This window comes from Chelonoidis abingdonii, chromosome 9, assembly GCF_003597395.2.
Source record: "Chelonoidis abingdonii isolate Lonesome George chromosome 9, CheloAbing_2.0, whole genome shotgun sequence".
Lineage (NCBI taxonomy): Eukaryota > Metazoa > Chordata > Testudines > Testudinidae > Chelonoidis > Chelonoidis abingdonii.
In genome coordinates this window covers 2,513,588-2,537,254 of record NC_133777.1, presented here as the reverse complement: position 1 = coordinate 2,537,254, position 23,667 = coordinate 2,513,588, and the positions used below count along the sequence as shown (strand labels likewise).

At 52.5% G+C, this 23,667-nt stretch overlaps 1 protein-coding gene across 4 annotated transcripts in view; it reads right to left on the bottom strand.

Moving 5' to 3' along the window:
- LOC116823689 (hexosaminidase D-like) overlaps nt 1-23,052 on the bottom strand; it is a 34,161-nt gene extending 11,109 nt beyond the window's left edge. The window contains exons 1-12 of one of the 4 annotated variants that reach the window (XM_075069133.1): nt 22,917-23,052; nt 21,283-21,401; nt 18,151-18,210; nt 17,272-17,306; nt 8,213-8,309; nt 7,156-7,393; nt 6,434-6,543; nt 5,791-5,878; nt 4,142-4,306; nt 2,502-2,685; nt 1,773-1,844; nt 933-1,137 (exon numbers count right to left, since the gene is read on the bottom strand). In XM_075069133.1, the coding sequence (XP_074925234.1) occupies nt 933-1,137; nt 1,773-1,844; nt 2,502-2,685; nt 4,142-4,306; nt 5,791-5,878; nt 6,434-6,543; nt 7,156-7,393; nt 8,213-8,307 (1,157 nt within the window). In that variant the 5' untranslated portion in view covers nt 8,308-8,309; nt 17,272-17,306; nt 18,151-18,210; nt 21,283-21,401; nt 22,917-23,052. Of the gene's footprint in view, nt 1-932; nt 1,138-1,772; nt 1,845-2,501; nt 2,686-4,141; nt 4,307-5,790; nt 5,879-6,433; nt 6,544-7,155; nt 7,394-8,212; nt 8,310-10,797; nt 10,961-17,271; nt 17,307-18,150; nt 18,211-21,282; nt 21,402-22,916 lie in introns of those variants that run through there. The other 3 variants (XM_075069132.1, XM_032778445.2, XM_032778444.2) reach the window with 3 other exon arrangements.
- Between the last annotated feature and the right edge of the window lie 615 nt (nt 23,053-23,667).

Sequence of the window (23,667 nt, the reverse complement as noted above, 5' to 3'; positions counted from 1 at the left end):
CATCACCCGATGCCAGCTGTTCTGCCATCTCACCGCAGCCCCTTGGTGTCACACTGGGAGGCGGACGCACACACAGCCCCAGATTCTTCCACTGACGATCTGTAGGGTCCCTAAGCTGTCCTGAGCCCCGGCAGGAATCCCCAACACCCACTGCCCTGAGGGACTCCTGCCAGCCCCGCAGCTATCCCTGCCCCTTTCTTCGCCAGAGCTTCATGCCAGCTTCTGCTCCTCTCTGCTGCCAGCAGCCCCTTTGAGAGCCATTCCAACAGGCTGGTGCACTGGTGCCATGGGCCAGAAGAGGAACATTTGGCAGCAGATGGTGACTCTGCTGGGGACGGCCCAGCCTGGGATTCTATCTAACCAGGGCAGGGCTGCTCCCATTAGAGTTCTGGCCAGTCCCCACTGTGGCTCACCCTTCCCCTCAGGGGAAGGATCCGTAGGTAAAGGCATCCTTCTGCAAGCTCAGTCTGTTTTTCCCCCATCTCTTTGGATGCTGTTGTCCCTAGTTCCCTCCTCCTCTCCCCTGCCTTGTTTCACCTGCTGTGACATGACCCCCTCGCTTATTTCCAGACTGATGGACCCTCCTCTCAGCCACCCAGCCAAGCTGGGACTATTTCTGTCTCGCTCTCCCATAACCAGCTCACTAATCCTGTCTGATGCTCTTCTCTGACCTCCTGGCCGGTCATTGGCATTTTCCCACTTAAGGGTTGCCCCGGCCTGAAGGCAGCGTTCCAGCTGCAGCCATGGCCCAGCAGAGCGAGCAAAGCCTGCAGCTGCTCTGGTCTCGCTCACCCTCCCCACATCCATTCCCACCCCCTGCCGGGGAGAGGTCACGCTCTCTGCAAGCCATGTGCATTAGACTGCTTCTGAGCGAGAGCCAGAAGGATGTCCATTCCCCCTGCCGTCCTCCGGTCCCTAATGCCGGGCCTCACCTCTGCCACCCAGTGAGGGCAATTCCCTGGAACTTGATGAATGGGAACTTGGACATGGCCTGGATCACCTTCAGCCAGCTCAGGTGGTTTTTCAGGTGGTAATTTAAAGGGGTCCAGCCCTGTGCGGGGCCAGTGGTGCCTTTAAAGGCACTCGCGAACCACACCGATTTGAAGCCACTGTCTGCGTACTTTGAAATAAACTTTCCTAGGAAAGAAAGAGACACCAAGATCAGCAAACAGCTGGAAAACATCTGCCAGCGCCAACACTCTGAACTTCAATGCAGCAGTCCCAAGGTGCCAATGCAGAACGCCCCTGGTGGGGGTCAGCCTTGGGCCCCACACAGACCCACCAGCACCCGTGAGTGGCTGGCAAGCTGAGGAGTGACACACTGCTCCTGTTACTGAGCCGTTGGCATGGGCACACGCGCCAGCCCGAGAACTGTTAACACAATTATCCACCTATCAGTTCCTCTGGTCTGGGGCCAGCAACAGGATGCTGGTGGGTGGCTCAGAGGTTTGTTAGGCTCTGTCGTAGATCCTACACTACCTTTAAGTTACCGGTTCATATGTGACCCAGACTGGACAAGAGTACGAGGGTCTCCAGCTGGCAGCCGCTGGGCAGTGAAATAAAGGGACTCTGCCAACCTCCTGGGCACCACAACTGACACAAAGTGAAGGACATCAGCAGGGCAGGACACAAAGGAAATGTGACCGTGATTTCCATGGAGCTGTCCCCAGCTTACACCAGGGCTCAACTTGGCCTTTAGCCTCCTGACATGCAAACAGGCAAGTCTCACAAAGCAGCTCACGGATGAAACCGTCACAGGCTCTGCCCCTTACCTATCTGCTCCGTGTCAAAGTCTGGGGCATAGAACCACAGTACCGGGGAGGCATGTGTCGCGATGCCAGATTCTGCAGGACAAAAAAACCCTCAGGAGAGAGAATGCAACAGCATCTCTGCCAATAGCTCCAGGGTAGGAGAGAGAAGGCTGCTGGGGAAACTCTCCACCACCCTCATTCCACCAGCCCAGACCTCCCTTACTTCTTAACAAAGAGTCAGGGTGACTGTGTGCAGGATACACAACTCCAGACTGCACAGAGATAAGTGAGCCCAGAAGCATTCCCCACTATGGGTGGGAACCAGGGGTGCTGGAAGGGGGTGGGCAACAGGGGACCCTGGCCCCATCATTATTAAAACAATGTGGGGGGCTGAGAGAAGTGAGTGGGGGCAGGGCCTCAGGGGAAGGGGCACCGTGAAGGACAGGTCCTGTGCCCCACCCCACCCCCGGCCACTTTTTAGGGACCTTCCGCTGCTCCTGGCAGGGACACCACCAAACCCCCAGGACACACTCTAGTCTCAGTGCTACACTTTCTCCCCTGCCCTGACTCCTCCCAGACAACACCGCGGGGGTAGGGGTGGGGGCATTACAGGTACCCTTCGGGCCGCTGGACCATCACAGCGGCATGAGGATGTGACTGGGATGCTGCTCCTCAGACATACGCAAGACTCACCCTAGAAAATCCTCTACAACTAACTGCTTCTGGAGATGAGCACAAAGCCACCCTGACCTTGGATGGCTCCCACGCTGATCTTCCTCAGCATGTCGTCCCACATGAGGACTTGGAGTCCCTTGTACTGGTTCACGATGAAGTTCACAACCTCCTTGATGTGATTCAGGTACATCTTCCCCACGTCTCCACTGCTGCGGCTGATCCAGTTCTTGGAATCCATCCCTTCCCCTAGATGAAAGACCTGGATTTACCGGAAGGGAAACTATTGTTAAGATCAGAAGCTTACTAGCCTCTGTAAACAGGCATTGAGTGAAGAGCGTGCAACATTTACGTCCTTCCCGGGGGATGCATCCAGGGAGCAATGATGGGAAACCGCACCCCTGTGCCAGACCTCTCCCCAGTGCAGCCCCACAGCGATCACGTCTCTCATCAGTCCTAGACAACAGCTACACGCAGCAACTAGGCGAAGCGGTCAGACGAGACGGACCTAAGTGCCAGCAACATGAGGCAGATACACAGCTTCGCCACACATGACCATACTACTGTCACCAAGCTGGCCCCGCATGAGCAGCTGTTTGAGTCAGACTCCAGATAGACAGAGGTGATGACAGTGGCAGAGGAAAGCTCTCTGAAGAGCTTGTAGGCACAGTGCTGTCTCCTCTAGGTGAAGGATCACCCCCACAATGGGGCTCTCCCTGACAAGGCCAACGCTTGTCCGAGCAGCAGAGAGTCCTTTCTCGGGGCTGATTCGAGACTGTTTAAACTAGCTCTCCAGGAGCAAAGGTGGGCACCTCTGACCGGCCTTCGCTGATGTAAACACGGAAAAGCAAGTATGTTAATGCCCCCCGCCTCCTCCCCAAACATCTAGACAGTTGTGAGTCAATGCAGCACAGCTTACATTAGCGCTTCAATGGGGCAACCCTGGATGGTAAACGTAGCCAGCTGGGTTGGAACACAGCTCGATTCTCCCCCACTAACCCCAAGCTCACACACAGGCTGGGTCAACTCAGCCCTTCACCCCTGCAGAGTAGGCAAATGGAGTTATAGGCACTTTACTGCTCATGGGACCTTTGCAGGATGCTTTGAAACACCAGGCCCCATCTGCTCTGCAAAGCCGTTAGAGAACCCAGGGGACGCTGCATAACATGCAAGAGTTTGTCCCCGTGTCCTTTGGCCAAAAAGGCCACCTCCTCCCACCCAGCCTAGTGTTGGGCACCAAAGAGCTGCTACTCTGAACCCCAGAAGGGGCTGCAGTTCACTGGTGCACTATGCAGAGTGGAGTGGGAAGTACTTTGGGGTCCATAAACAGAAGCCATGATCGCTACAGAGCCTGCAATGAAGCCACTACAAGCTGCGCGCAGTGTGATGGAAGGTGGAGTAGCTCTGCAAACCTCTTCTCCAGATGTTTCCTTCCTCTTCTCTTCCCTCTACCCAGAGGGGCGGTCGTAAGCAGCAGAGACCATTGCATCTCGAATTGGGGATTGTCTAGCGTGTCCCTCCTTAGACCTCTAGGCAGTAAGTTTGTCAAAGCAGGGGCAGTTGTCGTGTAAGTACAGCACCTAACACAGTGGTGTCCCAATCTATAGCTGGGGCTGCGACAATACAAATACAGCCTCCTCCCCAGTAACTCCCAGAGCCAGAAGAGGGTGGAGAGGAGAGCACAGGACACCTTCTACAGGAGCCTCCCCAGCGCTTACCTCGTCGGCTCCGATGTGGATCCAGCTGGAGTGTCTGTGTTTGTCCATCACCTGCGACAGGATGCTCTTCAGCAGGGACAGGGTGTCTGGGACGTGGGGGTTGAGGCTGTTGGGGAAGCGCTCGACCTCCCGCAGGTATCGGTACTTGTCGTGCTTCAGGATAAACTGTCACAAGGAAGTGTGTGAACCCAACGCAGCACAAACCGACCCTGCGAGACCGTGGCAGGTCACGCTGCACTTTGGAAAGAGAGCAGCTTCACTGCAAGGGAAAGGAGTAACTGGGAGGCGAGTCGCTGGTCTGCTTTCAAGGGGCTCTGTCCAGCTAGAGTCATGCTGCGCACTGGGGGCACGTAGGCCAGTAAGATGGGGGCCTCCCTGTGTACATGCCCGGGAGGTTGATCAGCACTGTCCAAGGGAGGTGTACCTGCTCCCCGTGGAATACCCCGAGCTGAGCGTGCCAGTTCAGAGTCCACAGGAGCCTCCACCAGGCTCCCTGTCAAGACCTGTGCAAATACCAGTTGTTTATAAACGGGTGACGTGGTGGTGGAGCTCGGTCTGGAAGGAGCCACACTGGACCCACTGATGCCGTCCTTGCCAGCTCTCACCCTGCCCCAGGGAGCCCTGCCTGAACAAAGTCAGAGAAGAAGCTGCCTCCTTGCCTGGGAGGAAAGCCAGCACACAGCTACCTCCCCTTGGCGGAAGAGACCAATGCCAGCTTGTTGGGTTGATGAGACTGAGGTGGCAGGATGAGGAGAGAGACCAAGACACTCTCCAGAGAAGCAGATTCCTCACTCAGCAGCAGAGCGAGGGGAGCCAGACACTCATGAGGGAAACCCAACAGCCACAGAAACAGCCCCCGTCTCAGTGCCTAAGCGCAGCCAACAGGCATCCCACGGGCGACCAGAGGCAGCACTCGGTGTCTCACAGACCGCAGTCCTCCCATGACGCTGACATGAATAGCCCTGTTCTACAAGCAGGTTCCTAGCCCCACAGTTGGGCATGGCGCTTCAGACTTAGAATGACACCTGGTCCCTGCGATGAGGGAGATGTTTGCCTGTTCAGAGCCCCCAAAAAACCAACCAATCTATAGCTAGCCCTCTTTAAATACTTCCAATCGAGACACATAATGAAGGGCAGCGAACTGTCATCCTGCCTCCCCTGACAAAGGGATAGTAACCCCAGGCGCTTGCACATTGTCACCAAGAACTCGTCTGGCTCCCTGAAAGACGGAGAGCTGCAAACACCACAAACAAAACCCTGCACGAACAATCCCGCCCCCCAAGAAGGTCCCATCACAGGCCTTCCTCACCCTCATCTACTGCTGCAACAGGTCTACATCCAGGGCCCAGCCACTCAGGGTCTGCAGTAATTGTTAAAGCCACAGTGACACCTGGGTGAGCCTGGTTTAAGCCCTCCTCTCGCCCTTAAACTTTCTGGGGAGAGTTCCAGGGCAGGGCCATGTCTGTGCCTGCCAGATGGGGAGAGAGGAGGGAGATTCAGTTCTATGCAGTTTTGGCACCAGCCATGTCGGCACCTGGATTCACCCCACAACGAGATGGCAGGACATGCCTTCCACCCTTGGGGCCAGGAGCAGCTGGTCTCAGCCATTCCCTAAGGAAGGGCCGACTCACACGGAGATCAACGCCTACCTCCACGTGCCCAAATGTCTGCGCCAGGGGAACCACCTCCAGCTTATTGAGCGCCGCTAGCTGCTGGATCTTCTCGATGTCGTCTTCACTGCAGGGAGACAGGGACAATCGGCAGGTCAGAGGATTTTGCCTTTGCCAACCAGCAGCTGCAAAACCCAGGCCATTCATGGATTCCCAGACACGCCGAAGCCCGAGTGTTAAATGTGGCTCAGGACGCACGCGTGCGTGTCACAGAAATGAGGAGACTGATACTCCCACATTCAGCATTGCTGGGTGAGCGCTGCACATTAGCGCCTCAGGAAACCCGTGCATGTCCCCAGAGCAGCACCGTTACATTGCTGCAGTTCAGAGTCACTCCATGCTCACTGCTTTTCCAGGTGGAGAGGAGCCGGGGATGCCAATTGGGATCCAAACATGGACACTGTAAGAACAGACATGAAGGCTGCTCTACCTGCGGGCACAGCCAGAGGGCTCAGAACTGCGGCAGGCAGCGGGCTCTTATCGAGGGCTCTGTTCCAGCAGGCCCATGCCCCGACTTGAAGACCCTCGAGCACCGAGCGGGTCACATTACTTTTGGATACCTAGCCACCACCCAAAGCCAAATGCTTCCACCGGTTCACTCGTGCCCACTGCAACATCTTACCTATAAGCATATGGAGACTTGAGGGTTTCAAGTTCACCCTTAAAGGGAAACATGTCTTCATACTCGACCAGGATTCCATTTGCACCAAGTTTGGAGAGAAGTGGAAATACCTGCAAGGAGAGCAATTGAGCCGACCTGCTGGGGCTGGAGAGCATAGCGGGGCTGGGGGGAAAACGGGAAACTCGCCAATCAGTCTCCTGGCCAGAGGCCATGGGTCGGACCGAACCAGGGTGTCTATGGGTGAAATTCCTCTGGTTTCCATGGGGCCGGGCTCAATAGCACCTGACGTGCCCATGGCCTTGCCTGGCTAGAAACCCGCCTGAGCAGGGCTCCGTGCCAGGCTGCACAGGTTCCAGGAGAGCCCAAGGGCAGCAAAAGGAGTCAGTCACCCAGAGCTCCCAGGAGTCTCTCTCGCTCCGTACCATCCCTCTGAGGGAAGTGTGGGAGATCCCTGGCCGGTGGGCAACACCCCAAGCTCAGGCAGTTCCACAGCCAGCTCTCCTTCTCCCTTGCCCCCTGCTCTGCCCACAGCCAGAGGCTCGCGCGGCCAGGTGCGCCATGCTCTCCGCAAGCACTGGAAGCCAGTGGCTGAACTCTGGTGCCCACAGGCCTTGCTCATAACAATTGGGATGTCTCCTCCCCCTGCCACCCACAGCCCAGCAGGATGGGGACAGGGCAGGAGAGAAGGGACAAGCGTCATCCCAGAACCCTTTGCTGCTCACCTGCTCCAAGAAGGAGACCTTAGGCGCGGCTCCTTTCAGGTCCAGGTGGACGAGCCTCATCTCCGTAGTGCTGAAGTCCTTGGAGAGCTGCCTTTTGGCGTCTTCCTTTGGACCCGTTACCTTCACCGCCGAGAGCTCCAGGGCCTGGCTGTGGGGGTTGGCCTCCTCCTTTTCCTCTCCAGCCTTTCCCCAGAAGTCATTGTCCTTGCTCATGTGCTTGTGCAGATCCAGGGTAACGCTGCGCATGCAGAACAGAGCGGCTGGAAACTTTCAGCCCCCAGCCGAACTGACTTCTTTGTGGGCAGCTGCAGCAGAGCCCCAGACACTGAATTCCCCTCCCACCCCGTGGGGGGCTCTGCAGGACGGGGTGGGGGAGAAGCCCAACTGGTATCTGCTCTGGAGACAGGCAAGGACATCAGCCTCCAGGGCTGTGAGTGCAGCAGCTTCCACCCATTCCTAGAGTCACGTAGTTACCCTTGCCTAAACCAAAGGGGGTACGCCCTGCTCCAGCCCCATCACCCCCAAGAACAGCTGCTGGCCCTGGAGGGTATCTGAGCAGAACAGTCCAACCTACTGCCATGCGGTTGTGCCCTCCAGTGTGTGCTCTGCAGGAGACTCCCATACAGGTCACAGCCTCCAGTACTTGCTGTCTCTGGCAGACTGAGACGCTGCTTCAGAGATGGCGTTTGGGGGCAGATGCAGCTCTCTGTCACTGGGACCCTCCTGCCCCTTTCTATGGGTCTGTATATTATGGGGCAGAGCTGGCACTGGACACCCCAGCACCCAGCGAGAGATGCCGGGGAGCAGCAGTAAGATCCCAGTCACCACCATTTGGTTACAAATCCAGACGCATGTGGCAGGCGCTGCTGGCCATGCCTGTGCAGAGCGAGAGAGAGACGGGGGTGGGGGCATGAGGGCGCTAGCTCAGCTAAGGAGCTACCTTGGGGCCGGATGGAGAGAACTCAGCTCCAAGCACCATGGGACAAACATGCTCCACAGCTGGCCCCAGCACTGCCCTGGGCTCCGGGGGCAGCCTGGCTGCAGACACGCGTCTTACCTGTCTCGGAAGATAAATTTGATGCCTGCTAAAGCCACGATCAAGAGCACGGTGAGGCGCAGGAGGTTCAGCTTCTGGTTCCGCGGGAAGGCCATGTCTGCAAAGCAAACAGAGGGGTGGGGAGGCTAGCTGCACTCCAGAACAGGATGTAGAGCAGTGAGCTGACTAACTCCGATAAAACCTCCACCTGGGGCCAGGACCTGCCTTTCACGCCAGGGGCGGAGGGACATGGAAGCAGAGCTCAGGCTGTAGAAGCCAACATGCACAGCTGCAAGGTGGTGCTGTAAGAGAGCATGACAGAAGCATGTCCAGCCAAACAGACCTTAACCGACTCACGGGGTTACTCCAGGGGTGGGATAGGAGTAGGGTGACCAGACAGCAAATGTGAAAAATCGGGGGGTAATAGGAGTCTATATAAAGAAAAAGACCCAAAAAATTGGGACTGTCCCTATAAAATTGGAACATCTGGTCACCCTAGATGGGAGAGACACGCAGGTACAAGCTATATGCAATAGAGAGACACCTTCACAAGGGAGCCTGCTGGCTGGCCGGCTCAGCTGATGCCCAGCCATCCCAAGTGTGGTTCTGCTCCACCTGTGCAGTGCAGAGGGAGGACGGCCTTATGGTTAGCACACTGGGCTGGGACTCAGTCAAGCTGGGCTCATTTCCCAGCTCAGGCATGTCGGATCAGCTCTCCAAGCCTCAGTTCCCAAGCTGGAAATTGGGGAGAATAATTCTCCTCATCTCTTGCGCTCAGGCCCATGTCACATCAGCTAGGACCTGTGGACTCGCTTCATCCCTCCGCAACTCCATTCTCCTGCTCATCCTGTGTGGCTGCTGTCAGCAAATGCTCTGGAGGAGGGACAAGTCTCTCACCACATGCCTGCAGAGCAGCCAGCACAACGGGCCAGCTCTGGGCCGGGGACTCCAGGTGACACTGCAAGGCAAGGAAATCTAAGCCTTGCCCACATGAGCTCACCAGCTGCCCCCAAAACCCTCCCCCACCTGTGGTGGGGGTGGGGGGGCTGTCTGAGCTAGGTTGCCAGCTCCTTCGGGCAGGGATCTGGCTCTGTTCTGAGGTAGCTCCTGTGTCTCGGTGTGATGAACTGGGACTGTTCTTAATGTTTGCTCTGAATACTGTGTTGGTGCCTCAGTGTCCCCTGTGCAGTTTCTTAGATCTAGGTGGTGGGATCAGGGGGTGTGATTGCTGCAGAGCAAAGGGCCAGTGCACCTAAAATGCCTGGCACTCTGTCTCCTAGCAACATGATGGCCTGGCCCCTCCCCTGCAAAGGTGCAACTGAAGGTGTTGGAGACAAAGGGATCAGGTGACCTCCTGGCCCAGAAAGGGGCTGAGCAGAGAGGAGGGCTAGAGGGGGTTGTCTGGAGCTGGCTGGGGACGAGGAGTGAAGTGCGACCTGGGGGTCTTGCTCACTGCCCCAGAATGACTCGGCCGAGGGGTCTGGTTCGCTGTATCTACAGCTCTGTTTTAGACCCTGTTCCTGTCATCGAATAAACCTCTGTTTTGCTGGCTGAGTCACGTCTGACTGCAAGTGGGGGTGCAGACCTGTGGCTCCCCAGGACCCCGCCTGGGTGGGCTCGCTGTGGGAAGACACGGAGGGGCAGGAGGATGCTGAATGCTCCAAGGAGAGACCCAGGAGGTGAAGATGTGTGAGCTTCTTGCCCTGAACAAGTCTGCTCCAAGGGAGAGGAGGCTCCCCAAAGTCCTGACTGGCTTAGTGGGGAGCAGTTCCAGAGCATCGCCCGGGGACTCCGTGACACTCAGCCACGGTCCAAAGCAAACATTTGTTGCCCTGAAACACTGTGGATGAGATGAGTCTCCTCAGAGGGGCAGGCAAGCAGCAGGTGAGGTACAATACCATGCGGTTATTCAGCTAGTGCTACTGGGGTGCAAAGCAGAGTCCAGGCAAACAAAACGATACCATTGCCGACCCAAGTGACAAGTGGGTGAGGAAGCAGTGAGATAACTGCGATGCTGGGAGGGGAATACTGTTTTGGGGGGACTCACGGCAATGTTTCCTAGTGGGTAGAGCACTGGCCTGCTGGGTGATCTTGGGCAAGTTATGCACCAGCCCTGTGCCTCAGTTTCCCCATCTATACAGTATCAGAGGGGTAGCCGTGTTAGTCTGGATCTGTAAAAGCAGCAGAGAATCCTGTGGCACCTTATAGACTAACAGACGTTTTGGAGAATGAGCATTCATGGGTGAATACCCACTTCGTCAGATGCATGTACATGCCACAGGATTCTCTGCTGCTTTTACTCATCTGTACAGTGAGGATAGGGATTTTGGGAAGCATGCTGAGGTCTGTGGCTGAAACATACACTATAAGGGCTAGGTTATGGAGGGAGCCAAGCACCTGCTGTTGAGAACAGATCAGAGAAGCAGTTTCATTTTGCAGCCCTGCTGTCCCCTGCCTAGAGCTGGCCAGCTCCACAGGACACATCACCGGGGACAGAACAGCAGGTTTTCTGGTTCTTGTGGGTTTAAACCAAACACACAGCATTGTTAGAGGAGAGCGTTAGTTAGCAGAAGATTTATTGAAAACCACGAGAGGATGGATTTTACCTGCACAACACAGGTGGCAGCTGACAGGAAAAGCTGAGTCTGAGCTTGGGGGATGCCAGCAGTGTCAGGGCAGGTTTAAAAAGCAGTGATCCTGGTGTGGGGAGCACACTTCACTGCATTAACCCATCCAGGGCCAGAGGAAGCCAGCATGCGGGAGATGCCCCTGTACCAAGGGAAGAGGCACCGGTTAGAAAACACAAGCAAAGGTTCTCAGGCACCAGACGAGGCTGGGACCGGAGACAGGGAGAGGAGGGGAAGAAATTTAGCTTCACTCACAAAGGAGGAAACAGAATGACCACAAAACAGCAGCAAAGAGCAGATCAGCTGCCTTCCCTGCCACATCAGTTATTTCAGACCCCTCTCCCCAGCTCAGATTTTCCCCTTTTACAAGCAAAGGGACCATCCGTGCAGTCCCGTACTCATGGAATATCCCCAATGATTTCACACCAACCAGTCGCCTGAGGAAAGCTTTACCAGATCAGGCCCCAAATAATCCCACTTGTGTTAATCTCTCCTTGTACGGGAGCTCGCTCATTGTACTTGGCAGTTTTTCATAAATCCCTTATTCTGCTGTGGTTCCAGGCAGGCTGTGCTGTCTTGCTAGCCCCAGAAACAGACCGGACGGGCAGCTTTTGCTCTCATGGTGGCCCAGTGGCTGTGTTTCTTTATGCAGAGGGTGTGTTAATTCTTTCTGCTTTGTTAAAACCTCAGCTCGTCCCCAATATAAAACCAAGCTTTGAGCACGTATTGTGCCACTTCTAGGCGTAACACTAGGAATTGGCTTTCTGAATCGCTGAAGCCAAGAGCAAGGCATTTTCTCTGCAGGGCTGAGGTCATGTCCCATACAAGAAAGGAGCACCTCTTCACTGCAGCTAGAGGCTGCTGCAGATTAGCACTGTTACAAATCCCTGTCTGTACAACACAGACACACTATACGCCACAAGAGAAATGGCTCTCCGCTCTAGGTCCCTGTGCGCAACATGATGGGGCACATAGCGTAAAACCCGGATGGGTATTCGGAGAAATGGCCCCTTACTGCATATTTCTTTCTAGGGGTGTGACAAGAGATGAACTACCAGACGTAACAGGAACCTGCAGGATGCTCAGTTTGATAAACCCAAGTCTGTTGCAAAGCAGTTAGGGCTGCTACACACAACGTGTCCAGCACAGACACACAACTGCACTGGGTTTCACACTGGGGGACATGCCCTCCTGGGGAGCAAGAAGGTTATTAGGGGGGTGCAAGATGAGATGCGGGCTGGAGAGCTCACGCTGGTCACCGTGCAGCGACGCCTCCCCTGAGCCCCCCCCCCCGATGAGAGTGCACCTGGCGTGGGCACCCACCACCCTGCCTCCCACTGGAGAGCCTGGAACCACCCCACGTAGGCAGCTGGTTCACACCTCCCTGACTCAGCCACTGCTTGGAGGCTGTTTAAACAAGCTGGCCCAGCCCTGGAACTGAATACACAATACTGTCATCACACCACTGAGCCACACCAGCCATGCACTGCTGGGGCCCTCCCAGCCTGCACACACCTCCTCCGCCCCCCCCCCCCCCCCCCCCCCCGACTCCAGGGCTGTGCTATAAGATACGCTCCCCAGCAACCAGGGCAGGCAAGTGCGTTTGCACCTGCACATCCCCCAAAGGAACACCACTGCCTGGACACGGAGACAGATTCTCAAAGGTATTTAGGCTCCTGAAGATGCAGCTAGCGCCCTACTGGGATTTTCAAAAAACACCCACTTGCATCTTTAGGGGCCTAAATATCTTTGAGACTGTGGCCTATAGAGAACTGACAGGAGAGCGAGCAGAAACATGGCCTTTCCTTTGTCTAGTCAGTCAGTTTAAAATGCAAAAGCAGTTTTCAAGAAGCCTTTTTCTTATGTATGCAGCACATGTCAGGAAGTTTCATTTAACTATTCAAGACAATTTCAAAATGCTGCTGTTGTATATTTGTAGTTTAATTCTGGCTGCCATCCTAAGGCATCTCAACATAAATCCCAAATAAAAACAAACACCCCAACCCAGTCAAACAAGAAATGCATCATCTTCTATTTTCTAACAGAATTAAAAAAAACCCCAGAAGTTAAAAATCTGAATCCGTGTACGGTGAACTACAGAATAGCTTAAATAAACATGTACAGATAGTGCTGTGGATTTCAACCTGTGGTCTGTGGATCCCGGGGGCTCTCCACAGACTCTGCCTAAGGTTTCTAAAGGGGTCTACACCTCCATTTGGAATTTTGTAGGGGTCCACAAATGAAAAAAGGTTGAAAACCACTGAGAGGGTATCTGCCGAGTTAGCAAAAAGAACCACATTTAGTGTAAAGCCTATATTTGGTTGCAAATCAATGTTTTAATTGTTATACCAATTTTTCTTTTGGAAAGTAACTAAAGTACAAATGCAAAACAAGATTAAATTCAATGATAAAAAAATAAAATCAAGGTTTCTGGCTCGTTGATTTCAGTCATGATTAAAGTCAGTGACCTAAATCATTTTGATTTAAATCACTCCACTCTCCCCCATCCTCTGTCTGTTCCCTTGTGCCCACAACAATCCCAAGATCCTTCTCAAAAATCATTCTCTTCAGCCTTAAAAATCCTCCTGGACTTGCCCCAATCCCAACCCACTTTGCTCATGCAACAGCAGCCCCCTGGCTGCTCCTCATGTAACCATACTGCTCTTGGTAAGAGAGCCTTCTCCAGTGCAACTCCTGACCATCTCTCCTTTTCTTCCCCATTTCTGTCTGGCTTCTTGTACAGCAGCCGTTGCTACAGTGTGCGAGCACCTACCAGAATTCAGTAGAACTGGATGTGCTCATTCCTTTCCTCCTGTCACAAGGAAACAGACTTCTCTTGGTTATTCATCTTTCTTTTCCCTCCTCTCCCTCTATGAGCTGTTCTTTAGGGCCTTACCTGCAGAGATGCAAATCACCTGCCTGCAACCCTCCTTGAAAAACAAAAAACAAAGGGAGATGGACACTCAGCGTGGGGCCCTCAATGTTATTTCACTCCAGAGCACTTGGAGATACCAGCTGCAGACCCACAGGAGAAACTGGAACTGGGTTATGTCAACAAGAGTCTTGTCAACAAGGGAGGACACGGTAAAAGCCTTTGTAGCCATTATCGCCTCGGCTGCCCACAGAAATCCCTTCTCAGATCAGAGACGTGGCAAAGGAAACAGCCCAGCGGAGGGAAGAAAGAAATCGATTGGACAAACGGCTGGGCTGGGTCTACACTAGGCCAGTTAGGAGCAGTGGAGCTGCTTCTGATGAAGTGGCTGTAGGGCCACAGAACTCAGGCTTTTTTATCACCATTACTTTTTAGAAGTTAGAAGTTCTGGTGCCAAGAAGCCCCGGAGGGGATCAGGGCCCCATTGTGGTGGGGGCTCTACATACACAGGGCGACATTCCCTGCTCCAAAGAGCTCAGAGACCTAACAGAGCAGACAAATGGCTGGGGGAGGGAGGATGAGAATAGAAATATGGAGAGAGGAAAGGAGTCGCCCCAAGTCCCAGTCAAGTGTGCTAGCCACTGGACCTTGCTGCCTCTTATGCAGGACAAGATAAGTCAGTGGTAAAACTCCCATCCCCCGTTTACAGGGTTGTTAACACTGGTAGTTGACAGATCCTAGTTCCCTCAACACTCTGGAAGGCCAGGCAGAGGAGCTGTGAAAAGTACAAATGCTGCATCACTAGAATGTCTCCTTTTTGCCACACTGGCGCCAATGGGAGAGCGAGGAAATGAGGCCTGCTCCTGCGGGGGGCTGCACATAACCCTCCCCATTAGCAGTGGCAGCCAGAAAAATCTCCCTGAAACACATTCTCCAGCTGCAGAGTCCACCAGTTCCTACATTTAGCAGGATCACAGGCATCATGGGGCTGGGAACAGACCCCCGCTGCAGTCTCTGCTCAAGTTTCATCATCTCATGGGAAGGATTTCATCCTCCCCACACCCATATGCGCCTTAGTACATCAGGCCAAATCCTGCCATCAAAGTGACTAATGATAGTTAAGACCCAGGCAGACAGTGAAGAACTACAAAAGGATCTCTCAAAACTGGGTGACTGAGCAACAAAATAGCAGATGAAATTTAATGTTGATAAATGCAAAGTAATGTACATTGGAAAACAATCTCAACTATACATATAAAACCATGGGGTCTAAATTAGCTGTTACCACTCAAGGAAGATCTTGGAGTCATTGTGGATAGTTCTCTGAAAACATCCACTCAATGTGCAGCGGCAGTCAGAACAGTGAACAGAAGGTTGGGAATAATTAAGAAAGGGATAGATAATAAGACAGAAAAGATCATGTTGCCGCTATATAAATCCATGGTACTTCCACATCTTGAATAGTGAGTGCAGATGTGGTCGCCTCAGCTCAAAAAAAAAAAAAAAAAAAAGAGGATTAGGGAAAAGGTTCAAAAGGGCAACATTGAAGTAGGGATGCAAAGGCTTCCGTATGAAGGAGAGATTATAAGACTGGACTACTTAACAGCTTGGAAAGATGACTAAAGGCGGATAATAGAACAGAAGAGGATCCCTAAATACATGACTAGGATTGGAGAAAGTAAAGTAAGGAAGTGATTCTTATACTCCTTCTTATAAACAAGAACAAGGGATCAACCTAAATGAAATTAAATAGCAGCAGTTTTAAACAAGGAAGCATATTCTCACACAATAGCACAGTCAACTGTGAATTCCTTTGCAGGAGTTGGTGGAAGGCCAAGACTATAACAGGGTTAAAAAAAGAAATAGATAGATTCATGGAGGATAGGGCGATCAATGGCTGTTAGTCAGGATGGGCAGGGATGGTGTCCCTAGCCTCTGTTTGCCAGAAGCTGGGAATGAGCGACAAGGGATGGATCACTTGATTCCCTATTCTGTTCATTCCCTCTGGGGCACCTGCCATTGGCCACTGTCAGGGGACAGGATACTGGGCTAGATGGACCTTTCGTCTGACCCACTAGGGCCATTCTTATGTTCATCCTCATGCAGGCAAAGATCCCATTCAAATCAGCGGGATGAAGGGCTGCAGGTCTGGTCAAACAGACCAACATTCAGAGGTGCTGAGCAACAGGAGCTGCGGTTCCTCAGCACAGCATGATTAGCCTGCTGCTCATTCACCCCTCTAATGCCATCTGTCCCAAACCGTGAGTGCCACTATGCTGCCGGGCACGGCGCAGACACAGTCCTAGACAGCATGCTCAGCACTTCGGCTTGTACACTGTGCTCATCGCCACGGTACCCAGGTGCCCACTTACAGCTTAGACACTAGCCTCAAGCTGTCCTGAGCCAGAGATTTATTGGCCACTCCTCTCTGGTTGTTCTTGGAACAGCTGATATCTCAGGGGCAGGGCGGAGGGGAGGAGGGCAGTGAAGTCAACCAACCCTGATGAGTACCATTTTCCTCTCATGCAGCCACCTGCTCTTGGGGATCCCGTGCTTTCCTGCAGCACTAGCAATGAGACAAGCAGCTACGAGAAAGGGAAGAGGGTAGAGCGCCTGGCTGGCTGGGGAGATGGCTATTCCCTAGCGCCCCTGGAGAGTTGCCAAGATAATTAGCTGTTTGAGGAGCTAGTCTGCACAGCTACAGTCTGTAGAACCAAGACAGCGCCACTGAGATGAGGGAAGGCAGGTTGGAAGGAGGAGAGAGATTCTTCCTGGATCTATTTCCCTGGCACAAGGGTGATGCTTAATCCGTCTGTAGTACCTCTCAGCAGAAAGGACTCAAACACGCTGTGCAGACAGTCCAGAGCATGATTTCAGTGGAAACCACCCCCTAGAAGCCACCGAGAGGAAGCATTTGCCTTGGAAAGGTCCCGAAGTCTGTTAAGTGTTAATGCTTCTGCTAGTCATCAAAGTGAGCGCAGTGCTAAAGGCACAGGAATAGTGATTGCTCAGTCCACATCCTGCAGTGAGAACAAAGGCCCTGGGGCTAGATGTTGTGGCTGAGCTAAAAATATTGCCCTGGGAAAGTTAAAAAGGAAACAGTGACTTCTTTGCTGAAGTCTGTCCCCATTCCTAGTCTGAGGAACTTCTTTTGTCCGGTTGCTGTGTCCACGTGATAATAAAGTGCTCAGCCAGTAGCCTTGGCCTAGACCAGAGGTTCTCAAACTGGGGGTTGGGACCCCTCAGGGGGTCAGGAGGTTATTACATGGGGAGTCGCGAGCTGTCAGCCTCCACCCCAAATCCCACTTCACCTCCAGCATTTATAATGGTGTTAAATATATAAACAAGTGTTTTTAATTGATAGGAGAAGGGGTCACAATCAGAGGCTTGCTATGTGAAAGGAGTCACCAGTACAAACATTTGAGAGCCACTGGCCTACACACAGGAAGCACATGCAATTCTGAAGGCTCACAGCATGGAAGATGGTTCTAGCCAGCATGCAGGTCAGTTGCTTTATTTCTTAAAGAAGGAAAAAAAATTTTTTAAAAAGTCATCCACCCATCCATAGCTACTGACTGTACCTGCCGTTATTAGGAGTGCCTCCAAACAGGACTCACTGAAAGAAAGTGAAGAAAACAATATTGTTCTTGATTCTTGTCTGTTTGTTTACTCTGTGCAACAGGCAGCACTGTGTATATACGCAGCCCTCTGCTCTCCACCCCTCCAAGTCCTGCCAGGGTTTAACAGTAACACTGGAAGTGAAAGTAAACAGGCAGCAAGCAGAAAACAGCCACCTGCACAGAGTCCCTGGGAAGAGGGATGGACCTCACTATCTTTGGTCATGTTACTCTCGGGTCTGCCCAAGAGACTTTCTTGAAAGGCAAGGTGGGGAGGGGAAGATATGGACAGTGGGGGTGCAGGAAAGACCTTCACTCTTAATTTCAAAATAATAATAATAGACGTCCAGTACATGTTATAGAAATGGATCCCATGGAAATGGATGTTATAGAAATAAGTCAGACCATTTAACTGACTTATTTAAAAGATGCCGGGTTGACAGCATCTTTCAGTAACAGTGTAAAATATTTCAACAAGGGAGGGATTCTAGTAAGTTTTGCATGCTACAAAGTGAGAACTGATGCAGGGACCCCATGGCAGTTTCACAAAATCAACCCTTTGATCTCACAGGCCAGTAGGGCAACAGCAGTAGAAACTTTCCTGCTAGATATCAAGTATGTCTGCAGTGTGGTTGCAGCATTAGCAGTACGGCCAACCCCAGATGTTCAAAAATCATGAGTCAGGCTCACCAAAAATCATGAGATTAGCTTTAAAGCCATGAGACTGTGTAAAAATAATTGACTTGGAGTTCTTTTTCTTTGTCTTCCACTTTTTGAGCCTTTAGGGTGGACTGGGGTCCCATTTTGAAGCTTTCTCCATAGCTAGGAGGGCTAGAAACTTACTTTTTCTTTAGGAATGAAGGCTGAAATCACCACATCTTCACTTGACTCCACGAGCTGGAGCTTTAAGGAAAACAATATTTATCATGAGACTCCTGACAAAATCATGAGAGTTGGCAACACTTAACAGACAAGGTGGGTGAGGTAATATCTTCTACTGGATCATCTTCTGTTGGGGAGAGACAAGCTTTCGAGATTACTACACTGGTCTAGGAAACAGTGTCACAACTAAATACGAAGTGGAACAGATTATTTAGCATAAGTAAGGCTGCGAGTCAGTCACAGAAAGCATGGATTCTGTGACTTTCCAGGACCTCCGTGACTGCTGCAGCGGTTGGTGTGGCTGCCCCAGAGCCTGAGCAGCTGGGGCAGCCCCTGGGCCAGCCACACCGGCCACTGCTAGGAAAGTCTCATCCCCCCCACCCACCAGCACCAGTGGGGTTCCTGAGCCGCTGACCCCTCTCCCCCTGAGCACCCACGGTATTCTCCCCATTTAGTCGGGGTATATAGTACAAGTCGTGGACAGTTCACCGGCTGTGTGACCGGTCCATGACTTTTACTAAAAAAACTGGTGACTAAAACGTAGTTTTAAGCATAAGTAGTTAACGCATAGCTCAAGGGACCACTCAAGTTGAAGCGACCCATTAACATCCCTCCAGCCAGATTGGAAGAAGAGCTCTGCGTAATCTCAAAATCTTGTCCCAAACTCTCACCAACAGAAGCTGGCTCAGTAAAAGATATTATCTCACCCATCCTGTCTCTCAGATACCAAGTATGTTAGCAGGAAGTCTAGGGCCCTGCTCTAAACAGATATAAATTGGACATCAAGACTCTTCATCTGATCAAGTCATCATCCAGAAATTAGGGATTTCTCCAGGGATCTCTGGTCAAAATGTTTTTCTGCAAGCTACACAGACTCTCTTGTGAGAAGTCAGGTCAATTATAATTTTTTTTAAAAAAAAGCAAACACAAAGTTAAGTTAATTCCTCTCATATCCATGTACCCACTGCTCTTATTTAATGTGTGTCTTATGGTAGCGCCAAGAGCCCCAGCCGAGATCAGGTCTACACTGTGCTAGGCACTGCACATACACATAGCGAGAGAGTCCGTTCCCCACACAGCTTACCGTGGAGATGAGGGTGGGAGGAGAAAGCAGCAGAGAAAGAGGAAGTGATTTACCCAGGGGACACAGCAGCTGAGTGGCAGAGTAGGGACTAGTATGTGCTGCGAAGCTCAGAACCAACACCCCATCCCCTAGACCACGCTGCCCCTCAAGCCTTTGTTTTCCTCCATAGTCAAGACTACAACCAGGAAGGATTCTTGTGTTGCATAAAGAATGTGCTCTAGCGGCAGTAATTCACACTCAGACCACAAACAGAATTGTACCACATGAAACATGCCTTTGACTCAAGTGAAAATAAAAGAAATGCCCAAAAACCTAAAATGGAAATGAACTAACACAGACAGGGTGCGGAGCATTCTGAAGCAGTGAGAAACAGATTCCACCTGACTTCAGAAAATCCATACACACGCACCATGCTAGTCGCTGTCACGGGAACACCATGCCTCACTAGAACAGCTATAAATATTTAGACAGGTGCTGTCAGATCAAGATTTGGCTTTCATTTTATTTGGCTTTTTGTTTTTAAATTTTGTTTTTAATTTCACTGAAAAATAATTTGCTTGGATTTGAACTTTCATCTCCATCCACAGCCATGCTATGGTAGATAGACAGTAGGGTAAAGGGGCCATATAAGTACCTAAGTTAATGCAAACAATGGAGACTCTCAAAACAGATCAGCTGGTCAGTCTTCATTTTGCTTTTCAGTCAGCTTGAACAGGGAGCTTAAATGTTAACACGCATCTTTGCGACTGCACCCCAGTTCCCACACCGAGACGAGGACAGAGAATCAGACCATTAAGCTCCCTAGTATCTGGTCCGGATGCTTAACTTGAATTCAAAAAACAAGCGAGAGAAACACTGCACCCATCTCTAGCACCTTCCAAATGTGACTGTGGAAGTGCTTTATATACATTAAAAGGGCACTGGCAACTTTAAATGTGGCCCAGCATTTCAATTTTGGAAGAATAGCCTTCACCGTCCAATAGAAACATTGCCACAATTTTAAAATATTCCATTGAAAACTGCTATTCACAACCACTTGGCCACATGCAACTGAACCTGCTCAGCAGAAGGGAAACTGGGTTTTATTGTCCTAGCAGAGACACAGGAAGAAATAATGAGCTTTAATAGCAACAAATCAATGTTTTTATTTTTCACTTCCAACAATCAAAGGTGTTATTAGTAACACAGGGAAAGAAATTCACTTCCAGCAGCAAGTCAATCAATGCTGTCCCCCTCTCTTTCACTAGGCATGAGAACACTATGGATGTGTTATGTTTATATCAGGGCCAACTAGATGGGCGGAGAAGCTGGTACAAATTACCGGGGCCCGACGGTCCAGAAGGGGGCCCAAGGCCCGGCTTCCCCGGCCCTGTTGAGCTGGTCCGTCCTTGCTGGGGGGCCCGAAAAAATATTTTCATCGGGGCCCAAACCCGCTCTCAGCGGCCCTGTGTTTATTAACAGGGCATTGTCTGCTGACAGAAGTACTTGTCAGAGAGTACTGGATACTATTGAGGCCAAATCCTCGGAGTTCAAGAGCAAGCCCCAGAGCCGCTGAAGACAAAAGGTCAGACTAGCTTTAAGGGCCCTGTCCTCAAATTTGAAAGCTAAATTCTAAAATAACCTAAAAAGGACCCAGCACTTCCAGCCACTCCAGTTTTACAAGTTTGTTGTATTGTTTCCAAAGAACATTTAAACTAAGCGGCAGGATAGAGGAGAAGGCGAGAGGTTTAAATGCAAAAAATAATAAACTGAGCTTCTCATTTTGTTTTGGTACAAGTGTCTGTACAGAGCACAGCTCGCTATGCCTAGAGACTATGGCTTTACCCATAGCTAGCTACACGGCTTGCTAGCCAGCCTGGGGAAACTGTCTGAGATTGCAGTAAATGATGCATTAATCCTTCCCTCCCTCCCCAATTCCCCCCCACCTCTCCTCCAGCTGCTACAGACAGAAGAGAGTTTAGTTTATAGTTTCCTTTTTTGGAAGCTGGGATTTACACACAACTACCTACCTTCCTAGCTCAGATGGGAGAGGAAACCTGAAAAGCACAGTGGAGTGGGCCACAGGCTGGCTCGATCATCTGCGTTCTGGCCCTGCCATCCAGGATTGGTGTAGTCAGAGGAGGGTGCCCTGCACAGAAGAAAAGCAGCAGGAGACAGATGGATTTGAAAATGCAGCTTCTGCAGAAAGCACTCTGGACTCAGAGAATGACAATTTTGTTCTTGTGAATTCTGCTGCCTCATGCAGCAGCACAACCATTTGAGAGGTCTGTCTGCAGTTTCATTTTAAAAAATTCTTCAACTGTTATCGGCATATACAATTCTTCTCCGCCAAGCACGATAGTGAGAGTATGTGGGGAAACCCCCTCCAACTCCACACACACCCATAGAGTCTAATAAATGTCACCTTAGCCGAGGCAGACAGTACAGGCCCAGAGAGGCCCCATCCCTGCAACAAACTGCAATCTAGCCAAAGTGGTTTTGCACTCACCTGCAAGCAGCCTCACAAGGTCACGGTACACTGGCACCAGAACAGAACTGAGTAATTAAAAGACCCGACAGAGCTCCCTCCTACCGGCTTGCACCTCTGTAACTTGGCAATGGGGACAAACCCTCCTCCAGCAGAGGCACACACCAGCAGCCCAGCCCTGGCTGGAGATCAGGCATGGGGGGATGCTGGGTGCCCGGGTTTGATCAGTTATAGAATATACTCAGACGCCATGGCATGGCAGCAGAATGAAGATACAGACAGATCATTATCAGCCTCTGTCTGATGTGCTGATTTTAACAGTGCCTGATTAACAGGATGGTGAAAGCCAGACAAATAAAATACCCTTGTATCATTCAATAAGCCATGGCCACTATCCCTGTCCTCTGCGGGGTTCAATGCGCATACTGACCGATCTGACTCCCTGGAACACCTCATCCCCCAAGGCTGAGGCAGAAAGGCCCTAAATCTGGCCCATTCCCTGCCAGCGCAGGACAGTGCCCTGTGGAACAACGCCAGCCAGAGCAGAGAAACCTCCTGCTCTGACCAGGGCAAGGGGGAGAGATCAGAGGTTGTCTCATGTTCTGATCTCTCTGGAACCAGCAGCAGTGCCTTGCAGCTCCTCCACCCCACCCCTGGGGCCAGGGCACTTTCTGGAGACTTGTACAGACCTCCTAGCAACTCCTCCCCTACCTGATGTCCATGCTCCTTCTTACCAGCCCCAATATTCCCAAATTATGTCAGTGCCCCTACCTGGCACCTTCTCAACCCCCAGGACCTCCTCCGCCACTTCCCATAGTGTCACCTGCCTGGTACCCCCATGTCCTGCTGCCTGGTACTCAGTGTCCCATCTCTTTCCCCCCAGAGCCTCCCTTCCAGGTACCCTTCCAGTGCCCCCCCAGGGCCTTTCCCAGTGCCCCACTGCCCAGTACTCAGTGTCCCATCTCCCAGTGCCCCATCCCCCCAGTACTCAGTGTGCCATCCCCTTCCCCCAGAACCTCCTGCCAGGTACCCTCCCACTGCCCCATCCCCCTGCCCAGTGCCCCCCATTTCCCCATCTCTGCCAGTGCTCCCCGCCCGGTGGCCTCAGTGCCCCATTCCCCCGGTGCCCCCCAGGCGGACGGCGCTGGGTCCTGTCCTCATGCAACCCGCCCCTACCGTGCAGGTGCAGGGTGCGGCCCGGCCCGGCGGAGCCGCAGCAAAGCTCCGCCCGGGGCTGGTGCAGGAGACGAGCGGAACTCTCAACCCAGGCTCCGGCATCAGCCTGCAGCGGGGAGCGGAGCCACCCCCCACCGGCTCGGCTCGGCTCGGCCCAGCTCCGCTCTTAAAGGGACACGGACCCCACCGCGGATCGCCGGCCCGGGGCGGGGCACATGGGGTATCGGGGTGCATGCAGGGGGCACCGGCGAGCATCGTGGGGTTGTGGGGCCCCCGGGGGCCTGCAGGATCTGGCGGGGGGGATCAGGTGAATGCGGAGGGGCGGGGCACATGGGGTATCCAGGAAGGTAGGTATATGGGATCATGGGGGTGCATGCAGCGGGGTGCGTGCAGGGGGCTTTGGGGCACGAGTGCCTCCAGCACTGCCGTGCACTGGTGCAGGCGGGGCGCTGCAGGGCTGTTTAACATGCCCTGCACTGAGTTCCCTTTGCTGGCATTGCTGGTGCAGATCTTGGGAGGGGTGGGGGCAGCCATGTGCGGCCCATCACTAGCCTCCCCGTCCCCTGATTTATACCCCCACGGGTAAATATACCTCCTGACTGGCAAAGGCAGGGCTGGAGCTGGGCCTTGCAGGACTTTGTGCAACCTGACATGAGGAGGGACCCAGTCATCTCCCTCCCCAGGGCCACCTTCTCCCTGCCCCAATCTGCCTTCTCCCTGCCTGAGACCCCCTTTGGCCCCCTCATCCATC